Source organism: Panulirus ornatus, chromosome 55 (assembly GCF_036320965.1).
Source record: "Panulirus ornatus isolate Po-2019 chromosome 55, ASM3632096v1, whole genome shotgun sequence".
Taxonomy (NCBI): Eukaryota; Metazoa; Arthropoda; class Malacostraca; order Decapoda; family Palinuridae; genus Panulirus; species Panulirus ornatus.
Genome location: NC_092278.1, coordinates 14,224,849 through 14,238,008, shown reverse-complemented (window position 1 = coordinate 14,238,008; position 13,160 = coordinate 14,224,849). Strand labels below are relative to the sequence as shown.

The window sequence follows — 13,160 nt, the reverse complement described above, 5'->3', positions numbered from 1 at the left end:
AAGATTTTTGGAAAGAGGGGTAAGTATGAAGTCTGTTGGGGAAGTGAGTCAGTTGTTGTTCGCTGATGATACAGCGCTGGTGGCTGATTCATGTGAGAAACTGCAGAAACTGGTGACTCAGTTTGGTAAAGTGTGTGAAAGAAGAAAGTTAAGAGTAAATGTGAATAAGAGCAAGGTTATTAGGTACAGTAGGGTTGAGGGTCAAGTCAATTGGGAGGTGAATTTGAATGGAGAAAAACTGGAGGAAGTGAAGTGTTTTAGATATCTGGGAGTGGATCTGGCAGCGGATGGAACCATGGAAGCAGAAGTGGATCATAGGGTGGGGGAGGGGGCGAAAATTCTGGGAGCCTTGAAGAATGTGTGGAAGTTGAGAACATTATCTCGGAAAGCAAAAAGGGTATGTTTGAAGGAATAGTGGTTCCAACAATGTTGTATGGTTGCGAGGCGTGGGCTATGGATAGAGTTGTGCGCAGGAGGATGGATGTGCTGGAAATGAGATGTTTGAGGACACTGCGTGGTGTGAGGTGGTTTGATCGAGTAAGTAACGTAAGGGTAAGAGAGATGTGTGGAAATTAAAAGAGCGTGGTTGAGAGAGCAGAAGAGGGTGTTTTGAAATGGTTTGGGCACATGGAGAGAATGAGTGAGGAAAGATTGACCAAGAGGATATATGTGTCGGAGGTGGAGGGAACGAGGAGAAGAGGGAGACCAAATTGGAGGTGGAAAGATGGAGTGAAAAAGATTTTGTGTGATCGGGGCCTGAACATGCAGGAGGGTGAAAGGAGGGCAAGGACTAGAGTGAATTGGAGCGATGTGGTATACCGGGGTTGACGTGCTGTCAGTGGATTGAATCAAGGCATGTGAAGCGTCTGGGTTAAACCATGGAAAGCTGTGTAGGTATGTATATTTGCGTGTGTGGACGTATGTATATACATGTGTATGGGGGTGGGTTGGGCCATTTCTGTCGTCTATTTCCTTGCGCTACCTCGCAAACGCGGGAGACAGCGGCAAAAAAAAAAAAATATATATATATATATATATATATATATATATATATATATATATATATATATATATATATATATATATATATATGCCTTCTCCAGATCCATAAATGCTACATACAAATCCATTTGCTTTTCTAAGTATTTCTCACATACATTTTTCAAAGCAAACACCTGATCCACACATCCTCTACCACTTCTGAAACCACACTGCTCTTCCCCAATCTGATGCTCTGTACATGCCTTCACCCTCTCAATCAATACCCTCCCATATAATTTACCAGGAACACTCAACAAACTTATACCTCTGTAATTTGAGCACTCACTCTTATCCCCTTTGCCTTTGTACAACGGCACTATGCACGCATTCCGCCAATCCTCAGGCACCTCACCATGAGTCATACATACATTAAATAACCTTACCAACCAGTCAATAATACAGTCACCCCCTTTTTCAATAAATTCCACTGCAATACCATCCAAACCTGCTGCCTTGCCGGCTTTCATCTTCCGCAAAGCTTTTACTACCTCTTCTCTGTTTACCAAATCATTTTCCCTAACCCTCTCACTTTGCACACCACCTCGACCAAAACACCCTATATCTGTCACTCTATCATTAAACACATTCAACAAACCTTCAAAATACTCACTCCATCTCCTTCTCACATCACCACTACTTGTTATCACCTCCCCATTTGCGCCCTTCACTGAAGTTCCCATTTGCTCCCTTGTCTTACGCACTTTATTTACCTCCTTCCAGAACATCTTTTTATTCTCCCTAAAATTTAATGATACTCTCTCACCCCAACTCTCATTTGCCCTCTTTTTCACCTCTTGCACCTTTCTCTTGACCTCCTGTCTCTTTCTTTTATACATCTCCCACTCAATTGCATTTTTTCCCTGGAAAAATCGTCCAAATGCCTCTCTCTTCTCTTTCACTAATAATCTTACTTCTTCATCCCACCACTCACTACCCTTTCTAATCAACCCACCTCCCACTCTTCTCATGCCACAAGCATCTTTTGCGCAATCCATCACTGATTCCCTAAATACATCCCATTCCTCCCCCACTCCCCTTACTTCCACTGTTCTCACTTTTTTCCATTCTGTATTCAGTCTCTCCTGGTACTTCCTCACACAAGTCTCCTTCCCAAGCTCACTTACTCTCACCACCCTCTTCACCCCAACATTCATGATACAGTTGATAGAGATGCTCTGTGGAAGGTATTAAGAATATATGGTGTGGGAGGCAAGTTGTTAGAAGCAGTGAAAAGTTTTTATTGAGGATGTAAGGCATGTGTACGTGTAGGAAGAGAGGAAAGTGATTGGTTCTCAGTCAATGTAGCTTTGCGGCAGGGGTGTGTGATGTCTCCATGGTTGTTTAATTTGTTTATGGATGGAGTTGTTTGGGAGGTGAATGCAAGAGTTTTGGAAAGAGGGGCAAGTATGAAGTCTGTTGGGAATGAGAGAGCTTGAGATGTGAGTCAGTTGTTGTTCGCTGATGATACAGCGCTGGTGGCTGATTCATGTGAGAAACTGCAGAAGCTGGTGTCTGAGTTTGGTAAAGTGTGTGAAAGAAGAAAGTTAAGAGTAAATGTGAATAAGAGCAAGGTTACAGTAGGGTTGAGGGTCAAGTCAATTGGGAGGTAAGTTTGAATGGAGAAAAACTGGAGGAAGGAAAGTGTTTTAGATATTTGGGAGTGGATCTGGCAGTGGATGGAACCATGGAAGCGGAAGTGGATCATAGGGTGGGGGAGGGGGCGAAAATTCTGGGAGCCTTGAAGAATGTGTGGAAGTCGAGAACATTATCTCAGAAAGCAAAAATGGGTATGTTTGAAGGAATAGTGGTTCCAACAATGTTGTATGGTTGCGACGCGTGGGCTATGGATAGAGTTGTGCGCAGGAGGATGGATGTGCTGGAAATGAGATGTTTAAGGACAATGTGTGGTGTGTGGTGGTTTGATAGAGTAAGTAACGTAAGGGTAAGAGAGATGTGTGGAAATAAAAAGAGCGTGGTTGAGAGAGCAGAAGAGGGTGTTTTGAAATGGTTTGGGCACATGGAGAGAATGAGTGAGGAAAGACTGACCAAGAGGATATATGTGTCGGAGGTGGAGGGAACGAGGAGAAGTGGGAGACCAAATTGGAGGTGGAAAGATGGAGTGAAAAAGATTTTGTGTGATCGGGGCCTGAACATGCAGGAGGGTGAAAGGAGGGCAAGGAATAGAGTAAATTGGATCGATGTGGTATACCGGGGTTGACGTGCTGTCAGTGGGTTGAATCAGGGCATGTGAAGCATCTGGGGTAAACCATGGAAAGCTGTGTAGGTATGTATATTTGCGTGTGTGGACGTATGTATATACATGTGTATGGGGGTGGGTTGGGCCATTTCTTTCGTCTGTTTCCTTGCGCTACCTCGCAAACGCAGGAGACAGCGATAAAGCAAAAAAAAAAAAAAAATTAGTGAATGTTGGGGTGAAGAGGGTGGTGAGAGTAAGTGAGCTTGGGAAGGAGACTTGTGTGAGGAAGTACCAGGAGAGACTGAGTACAGAATGGAAAAGGTGAGAACAATGGAAGTAAGGGGAGTGGGGGAGGAATGGGATGTATTTAGGGAACCAGTGATGGATTGCGCAAAAGATGCTTGTGGCATGAGAAGAGTGGGAGGTGGGTTGATTAGAAAGGGTAGTGAGTGGTGGGATGAAGAAGTAAGAGTATTAGTGAAAGAGAAGAGAGAGGCATTTGGACGATTTTTGCAGGGAAAAAATGAAATTGAGTGGGAGACGTATAAAAGAAAGAGACAGGAGGTCAAGAGAAAGGTGCAAGAGGTGAAAAAAAGGGCAAATGAGAGTTGGGGTGAGAGAGTATCATTAAATTTTAGGGAGAATAAAAAAATGTTCTGGAAGGAGGTAAATAAAGTGCGTAAGACAAGGGAACAAATGGGAACTTCAGTGAAGGGCGCAAATGGGGAGGTGATAACAAGTAGTGGTGATGTGAGAAGGAGATGGAGTGAGTATTTTGAAGGTTTGTTGAATGTGTTTGATGATAGAGTGGCAGATATGGGGTGCTTTGGTCGAGGTGGTGTGCAAAGTGAGAGGGTTAGGGAAAATGAGTTGGTAAACAGAGAAGAGGTAGTAAAAGCTTTGCGGAAGATGAAAGCCGGCAAGGCAGCAGGTTTGGATGGTATTGCAGTGGAATTTATTAAAAAAGGGGGTGACTGTATTGTTGACTGGTTGGTAAGGTTATTTAATGTATGTATGACTCATGGTGAGGTGCCTGAGGATTGGCGGAATGCGTGCATAGTGCCATTGTACAAAGGCAAAGGGGATAAGAGTGAGTGCTCAAATTACAGAGGTATAAGTTTGTTGAGTATTCCTGGCAAATTATATGGGAGGGTATTGATTGAGAGGGTGAAGGCATGTACAGAGCATCAGATTGGGGAAGAGCAGTGCGGTTTCAGAAGTGGTAGAGGATGTGTGGATCAGGTGTTTGCTTTGAAGAATGTATGTGAGAAATACTTAGAAAAGCAAATGGATTTGTATGTAGCATTTATGGATCTGGAGAAGGCATATGATAGAGTTGATAGAGACGCTCTGTGGAAGGTATTAAGAATATATGGTGTGGGAGGCAAGTTGTTAGAAGCAGTGAAAAGTTTTTATCGAGGATGTAAGGCATGTGTACGTGTAGGAAGAGAGGAAAGTGATTGGTTCTCAGTCAATGTAGCTTTGCGGCAGGGGTGTGTGATGTCTTGATGGTTGTTTAATTTGTTTATGGATGGGGTTGTTAGGGAGGTGAATGCAAGAGTTTTGGAAAGAGGGGCAAGTATGAAGTCTGTTGGGGATGAGAGAGCTTGGGAAGTGAGTCAGTTGTTGTTCGCTGATGATACAGCGCTGGTGGCCGATTCATGTGAGAAACTGCAGAAGCTGGTGACTGAGTTTGGTAAAGTGTGTGAAAGAAGAAAGTTAAGAGTAAATGTGAATAAGAGCAAGGTTATTAGGTACAGTAGGGTTGAGGGTCAATTCAATTGGGAGGTGAGTTTGAATGGAGAAAACTGGAGGAAGTGAAGTGTTTTAGATATCTGGGAGTGGATCTGGCAGCGGATGGAACCATGGAAGCGGAAGTGGACCATAGGGTGGGGGAGGGGGCGAAAATTCTGGGAGCCTTGAAGAATGTGTGGAAGTCGAGAACACTGTCTCGGAAAGCAAAAATGGGTATGTATGAAGGAATAGTGGTTCCAACAATGTTGTATGGTTGCGAGGCGTGGACTATGGATAGAGTTGTGCGCAGGAGGATGGATGTGCTGGAAATGAGATGTTTGAGGACAATGTGTGGTGTGAGGTGGTTTGATCGAGTAAGTAACGTAAGGGTAAGAGAGATGTGTGGAAATAAAAAGAGCGTGGTTGAGAGAGCAGAAGAGGGTGTTGAAATGGTTTGGGCACATGGAGAGAATGAGTGAGGAAAGATTGACCAAGAGGATATATGTGTCGGAGGTGGAGGGAACGAGGAGAAGAGGGAGACCAAATTGGAGGTGGAAAGATGGAGTGAAAAAGATTTTGTGTGATCAGGGCCTGAACATGCAGGAGGGTGAAAGGAGGGCAAGGAATAGAGTGAATTGGAGCGATGTGGTATACCGGGGTTGACGTGCTGTCAGTGGATTGAATCAAGGCATGTGAAGCGTCTGGGGTAAACCATGGAAAGCTGTGTAGGTATGTATATTTGTGTGTGTGGACGTATGTATATACATGTGTATAGGGGTGGGTTGGGCCATTTCTTTCGTCTTTTTCCTTGCGCTACCTCGCAAACGCAGGAGACAGCGACAAAGCAAAAATATATATATATATATATATATATATATATATATATATCACTTTCCTCTCTTCCTACACGTACACATGCCTTACATCCTCGATAAAAACTTTTCACTGCTTCTAACAACTTGCCTCCCACACCATATATTCTTAATACCTTCCACAGAGGAAAGTGATTGGTTCTCAGTGAATGTAGGTTTGCGGCAGGGGTGTGTGATGTCTCCATGGTTGTTTAATTTGTTTATGGATGGGGTTGTAAGGGAGGTAAATGCAAGAGTCCTGGAAAGAGGGGCAAGTATGAAGTCTGTTGGGGATGAGAGAGCTTGGGAAGTGAGTCAGTTGTTGTTCGCTGATGATACAGCGCTGGTGGCTGATTCATGTGAGAAACTGCAGAAGCTGGTGACTGAGTTTGGTAAAGTGTGTGGAAGAAGAAAGTTGAGAGTAAATGTGAATAAGAGCAAGGTTATTAGGTACAGTAGGGGTGAGGGTCAAGTCAATTGGGAGGTGAGTTTGAATGGAGAAAAACTGGAGGAAGTGAAGTGTTTTAGATATCTGGGAGTGGATCTGTCAGCGGATGGAACCATGGAAGCGGAAGTGGATCATAGGGTGGGGGAGGGGGCGAAAATTTTGGGAGCCTTGAAAAATGTGTGGAAGTCGAGAACACTATCTCGGAAAGCAAAAATGGGTATGTTTGAGGGAATAGTGGTTCCAACAATGTTGTATGGTTGCGAGGCGTGGGCTATGGATAGAGATGTGCGCAGGAGGATGGATGTGCTGGAAATGAGATGTTTGAGGACAATGTGTGGTGTGAGGTGGTTTGATCGAGTAAGTAACGTAAGGGTAAGAGAGATGTGTGGAAATAAAAAGAGCGTGGTTGAGAGAGCAGAAGAGGGTGTTTTGAAATGGTTTGGGCACATGGAGAGAATGAGTGAGGAGAGATTGACCAAGAGGATATATGTGTCGGAGGTGGAGGGAACAAGGAGAAGAGGGAGACCAAATTGGAGGTGGAAAGATGGAGTGAAAAAGATTTTGTGTGATCGGGGCCTGAACATGCAGGAGGGTGAAAGGAGGGCAAGAAATAGAGTGAATTGGAGTCATGTGGTATACAGGGGTTGACGTGCTGTCAGTGGATTGAAGCAAGGCATGTGAAGCGTCTGGGGTAAACCATGGAAAGCTGTGTAGGTATGTATATTTGCGTGTGTGGACGTGTGTATGTACATGTGTATGGGGGGGGGGTTGGGCCATTTCTTTCGTCTGTTTCCTTGCGCTACCTCGCAAACGCGGGAGACGGCGACAAAGTATAAAAAAAAAAAAAAAAAAAAAAAAATATATATATATATATATATATATATATATATATATATATATTTTTTTTTTTTTATACTTTGTCGCTGTCTCCCGCGTTTGCGAGGTAGCGCAAGGAAACAGATGAAAGAAATGGCCCAACCCACCCCCATACACATGTATATACATACGTCCACACACGCAAATATACATACCTACACAGCTTTCCATGGTTTACCCCAGACGCTTCACATGCCTTGATTCAATCCACTGACAGCACGTCAGCCCCAGTATACCACATCGCTCCAATTCACTCTGTTCCTTGCCCTCCTTTCACCCTCCTGCATGTTCAGGCCCCGATCACACAAAATCTCCTTCACTCCACCCTTCCACCTCCAACCTGGTGTCCCTCTTCTCCTTGTTCCCTCCACCTCCGACACATATATCCTCATATATTTATTTATTATACTTTGTCGCTGTCTCCCGCATTTGCGAGGTAGCGCAAGGAGACAGACGAAAGAAATGGCCCAACCCCCCCCCATACACATGTATATACATACGTCCACACACACAAATATACATACCTACACAGCTTTCCATGGTTTACCCCAGACGCTTCACATGCCTTGATTCAATCCACTGACAGCACGTCAACCCCGGTATACCACATCGCTCCAATTCACTCTATTCCTTGCCCTCCTTTCACCCTCCTGCATGTTCAGGCCCCGATCACACAAAATCTTTTTCACTCCATCTTTCCACCTCCAATTTGGTCTCCCTCTTCTCCTCGTTCCCTCCACCTCCGACACATATATCCTCTTGGTCAATCTTTCCTCACTCATTCTCTCCATGTGCCCAAACCACTTCAAAACACCCTCTTCTGCTCTCTCAACCACGCTCTTTTTATTTCCACACATCTCTCTTACCCTTACATTACTCACTCGATCAAACCACCTCACACCACACATTGTCCTCAAACATCTCATTTCCAGCACATCCATCCTCCTGCGCACAACTCTATCCATAGGCCACGCCTCGCAACCATACAACATTGTTGGAACCACTATTCCTTTAAACATACCCATTTTTGCTTTCCGAGATAATGTTCTCGACTTCCACACATTCTTCAAGGCCCCCAGAATTTTCGCCCCCTCCCCCACCCTATGATCCACTTCTGCTTCCATGGTTCCATCCGCTGCCAGATCCACTCCCAGATATCTAAAACACTTCACTTCCTCCAGTTTTTCTCCATTCAAACTCACCTCCCAATTGACTTGACCCTCAACCCTACTGTACCTAATAACCTTGCTCTTATTCACATTTACTCTTAACTTTCTTCTTCCACACACTTTACCAAACTCAGTCACCAGCTTCTGCAGTTTCTCACATGAATCAGCCACCAGCGCTGTATCATCAGCGAACAACAACTGACTCACTTCCCAAGCTCTCTCATCCCCAACAGACTTCATACTTGCCCCTCTTTCCAAAACTCTTGCATTTACCTCCCTAACAACCCCATCCATAAACAAATTAAACAACCATGGAGACATCACACACCCCTGCCGCAAACCTACATTCACTGAGAACCAATCACTTTCCTCTCTTCCTACCCGTACACATGCCTTACATCCTCGATAAAAACTTTTCACTGCTTCTAACAACTTTCCTCCCACACCATATATTCTTAATACCTTCCAAAGAGCATCTCTATCAACTCTATCATATGCCTTCTCCAGATCCATAAATGCTACATACAAATCCATTTGCCCTTCCAAGCATTTCCCACACACATTCCTCAAAGCAAACACCTGATCCACACATCCCCCACCACTTCTGAAACCACACTGCTCTTCCCCAACCTGATGCTCTGTACATGCCCTCACCCTCTCAATCAATACCCCCCCACATAGATGCTGACAAAAATCTGTCATGTGTTAGGTTTAGGTGTTGGCATAGGCTGTAAGCAATTTGTCAAATTGCATAAGACTGCAATGTTTGGGTGAACACTTTATGTACTTACTAAATGAATCCTTAACTATAAAGATGTAATGTAAAGTTATACAGCAAGAGAAAGAAATGAAATAAGATTTTCCCTTTAGGACTACATCTGGTTTCAGCCACATAAATGAGATTGAGCTGCTCTGTAAAAACATGAGGGTGGCATGCTGATCTCCAATGAGTAGAGTCTGGAGGAGATGGAGTGACCTGGTGTTCACCCAAGGTTGTGTCTGAAGGAAAGATCCTCTTTTGGATTGCACAAAGATCATGAGAAGTTTGAAGATTCCAAGGATCAGCTGGGAGCCTGTATAAAATTCAGGACAGTCTACATAGAGCTGTAAATCTATATGGCACAATAACACACGTCACAGCATCTGTTATATCATCCCTTTGAGACTGTGGGCATACACATAAGAGTCTGTGAAAACAAAGTCAGCTTAAACTACCAACCAGCTAGAATACTGCCAAACTCTGAATTTGTTAACTGTGGGCACAATGTTTAATTAGTATATATTTTTTGATTATGAGTTATAAGTGCTTTTGATGTAATTTTGCTATGAATTTGTTATGTATTTCATTGACCTTTCTACTTACCCTTCACAATGAGTAAAACAGGATACTTGATAATCACTGGGAATTTCAGTCTCAGGTGAGACAGGTAGATTGCATAGGGTGTGAAAAGCCAATGCCTCTTCATCAGAAACTCAGAAGGGTTGGAAAACTCTAACCATCTTTTCCTTGAGAATATCCAAGAGAATCTGCATACCCACAGGACAGACTACAGATGAGAGAAAACAATGCATCTTCAACTCAATGTGGTGTGGAATAGTCAGAAGATGAGATTTTTGGGTAAGACTCTACATACAGAAGTTGCTCCAAGTGTGAACAAAAGCATATACAATACACAGTAGCAAAGTAGTGCATCCAACCCAGGGACCTGGGTATCCCTGCCCTTTTCCAGCTTGCGGTATTAATTTCCACAAAAAGTACATGGCTGCATGCACTTGACGCATCCTATATCAATGTGACCAGATAGAGACTCATAAACAAAAAAAGAATTCCTTCTCTCCTAATCAAGACTGGAAATCATTCACTCATCCTCCTAACAATAATAAAAAAAATTCTGTAATATTTCATTTATTTTCAACTGAGATACAAAACAAGGAATCTAACCAAAATTCAAATTCTGAAGAAAAAAATAGTAGTTCTATATGATTTAACTGGGGTCCATCAGCACCAAGACACCTACACCTACAACCTGATCACATTATACTAAAAGGCAAGAAAGACAAATAAAAAAAATCACACAGAACTGTAAATTGGGCTATAATGGACACATATACCAGCTAATATCACCATAATCAACATGAAGCAAGTTTATGTTTGGATACATCATATGAAAAACTATGTTAGAGATAAAATTAAATTCAGTTTGAACAAAATTGTTAGAAACTAAATTCTAAATATTTTGCTCAAGATTATCTTATGTTAGAAGCAGTGAAAAGTTTTTATTGAGGATGTAAGGCATGTGTACGTGTAGGAAGAGAGGAAAGTGATTGGTTCTCAGTGAATGTAGGTTTGCGGCAGGGGTGTGTGATGTCTCCATGGTTGTTTAATTTGTTTATGGATGGGGTTGTTAGGGAGGTAAATGCAAGAGTTTTGGAAAGAGGGGCAAGTATGAAGTCTGTTGGGGATGAGAGAGCTTGGGAAGTGAGTCAGTTGTTGTTTGCTGATGACACAGCGCTGGTGGCTGATTCATGTGTGAAACTGCAGAAGCTGGTGACTGAGTTTGGTAAAGTGTGTGGAAGAAGAAAGTTAAGAGTAAATGTGAATAAGAGCAAGGTTATTAGGTACAGTAGGGTTGAGGGTCAAGTCAATTGGGAGGTGAGTTTGAATGGAGAAAAACTGGAGGAAGTGAAGTGTTTTAGATATCTGGGAGTGGATCTGGCAGCGGATGGAACCATGGAAGCGGAAGTGGATCATAGGGTGGGGGAGGGGGCGAAAATTCTGGGGGCCTTGAAGAGTGTGTGGAAGTCGAGAACATTATCTCGGAAAGCAAAAATGGGTATGTTTGAAGGAATAGTGGTTCCAACAATGTTGTATGGTTGCGAGGCGTGGGCTATGGATAGAGTTGTGCGCAGGAGGATGGATGTGCTGGAAATGAGATGTTTGAGGACAATGTGTGGTGTGAGGTGGTTTGATCGAGTGAGTAACGTAAGGGTAAGAGAGATGTGTGGAAATAAAAAGAGCGTGGTTGAGAGAGCAGAAGAGGGTGTTTTGAAGTGGTTTGGGCACATGGAGAGGATGAGTGAGGAAAGATTGACCAAGAGAATATATGTGTCGGAGGTGGAGGGAACAAGGAGAAGAGGGAGACCAAATTGGAGGTGGAAAGATGGAGTGAAAAAGATTTTGTGTGATCGGGGCCTGAACATGCAGGAGGGTGAAAGGAGGGCAAGGAACAGAGTGAATTGGAGCGATGTGGTATACCGGGGCTGACGTGCTGTCAGTGGATTGAATCAAGGCATGTGAAGCATCTGGGGTAAACCATGGAAAGCTGTGTAGGTATGTATATTTGCGTGTGTGGACGTATGTATATACATGTGAATAGGGGTGGGTTGGGCCATTTCTTTCGTCTGTTTCCTTGCGCTACCTCGCAAACGCGGGAGACAGCGACAAAGTATAAAAAAAAAAAAAAAAAAACTACATTAAGAATAGAATTCCATAAACTATGATGGTTTAAATGCTTACCTCACAGCTTTTAGTTTAGCACAAGCTGTTTCTGCAAAGAACTGAATAAGTGCACCATGTTTTTCAGCACCTTTAAGGGTCTTCAGGCCAAGCTGTCGAGCTGCAGCTTCCATGGCTTTAGTACCAGACTGAACAGAAGTAGGGTCTAAGATTACTGTTGTTCTGAAAACATGGATGGAGGACTGAATCAATTCCATGAATAATACTTAAAATATTTAATATTAAAAAGCATGCACTCACAAATCCTGCTTTATCCCCTTCAGAAACAATAATATACAAGTTATGGATGACTTCATATGCCCTGCTCCAGGCAACTGTCAGCATGTCACCCCCTATATATCATATTGCTCAATTTTCTTAATGACATGCACCCCTCTCATCCTCCTAAATGTACACACCCTAAGAAATTTAAGCCTAATTCATTCCATCCATCCCTCTCCTTGATCTTCCACTTCCTCCCTCCATGTCTTGAAAAATATACCCTCTTTGTCTCTCTTTTCTCATTCTCTTTACTTGTCCAAACCATTTCAGCAAACCCTGTTAAGATGTCTCAATGTCTCAATCACATTCTGCTTACTACCATGCATCCTTCTTACTCTGACATTCCTCATATGATCAACTTTCTTACACCATTTATTGTGCTCAGATATCTACCCTCTTCTGTTCTTTTGCATTTAAGGCCCAAACCTTGCACCCATAAAATCATCAGATATTATCAGGGTTATACTATGAAACATATCATCTTTGTCTTCAGAGACAGTGGCTTCTCCCTCCACACACTTTTTTGATGTACCCTGGCCTCTCATCCAGCTCCCATTGCTCCATCTGCTGCCATGTTCCTCCTAGGAAGCTAAAGCACTCCATTTCCTTGAGGCTCTCCTTCTTCAAACTCTTGCTTAAACCAAGCTCCTTTACCCATTTTCTAAGCCTCATAGCTTTATTTCATTTGGATTAAGTTTCAACCTTCTCCTTTTGTACCCTTTCAAAATCAGGTACCACATTCTCTCATTTCTCACTCGAGTATACCACCACAGCCATGTCATCTGCAAACAGCTATTGACCACACCCTATGCCCCTCTAACCCAAGCATCCTGAAGACCAATACCTCTCTGCAAATCTCTTATCATTACTCTCAAACCAACCCATTTCTAAACACATTAAACAACCAAGGTGATATTACACATCAATAATGCAGACCCATCTTCACATGGAACTACTCATCCTCTTCCCTTTCTACTTGCATATACACATCACTCTCATGATAAAACCTCCTCAATACATCTAAGAGCTTATATTTCATACCATTTATTCTATCAACCCTATCATA

The 13,160-nt window shown here is 43.0% G+C and overlaps 1 protein-coding gene across 1 annotated transcript in view; it reads right to left on the bottom strand.

Annotated features, from left to right (window-relative positions):
* LOC139765735 (SWI/SNF-related matrix-associated actin-dependent regulator of chromatin subfamily A-like protein 1) overlaps nucleotides 1-13,160 on the bottom strand; it is a 280,919-nt gene that overhangs the window by 47,757 nt on the left and 220,002 nt on the right. The window contains exon 8 of the mRNA XM_071693552.1: nucleotides 11,834-11,995. Within this exon, the coding sequence (XP_071549653.1) occupies nucleotides 11,834-11,995 (162 nt within the window). The remainder of the gene's footprint in view (nucleotides 1-11,833; nucleotides 11,996-13,160) is intronic.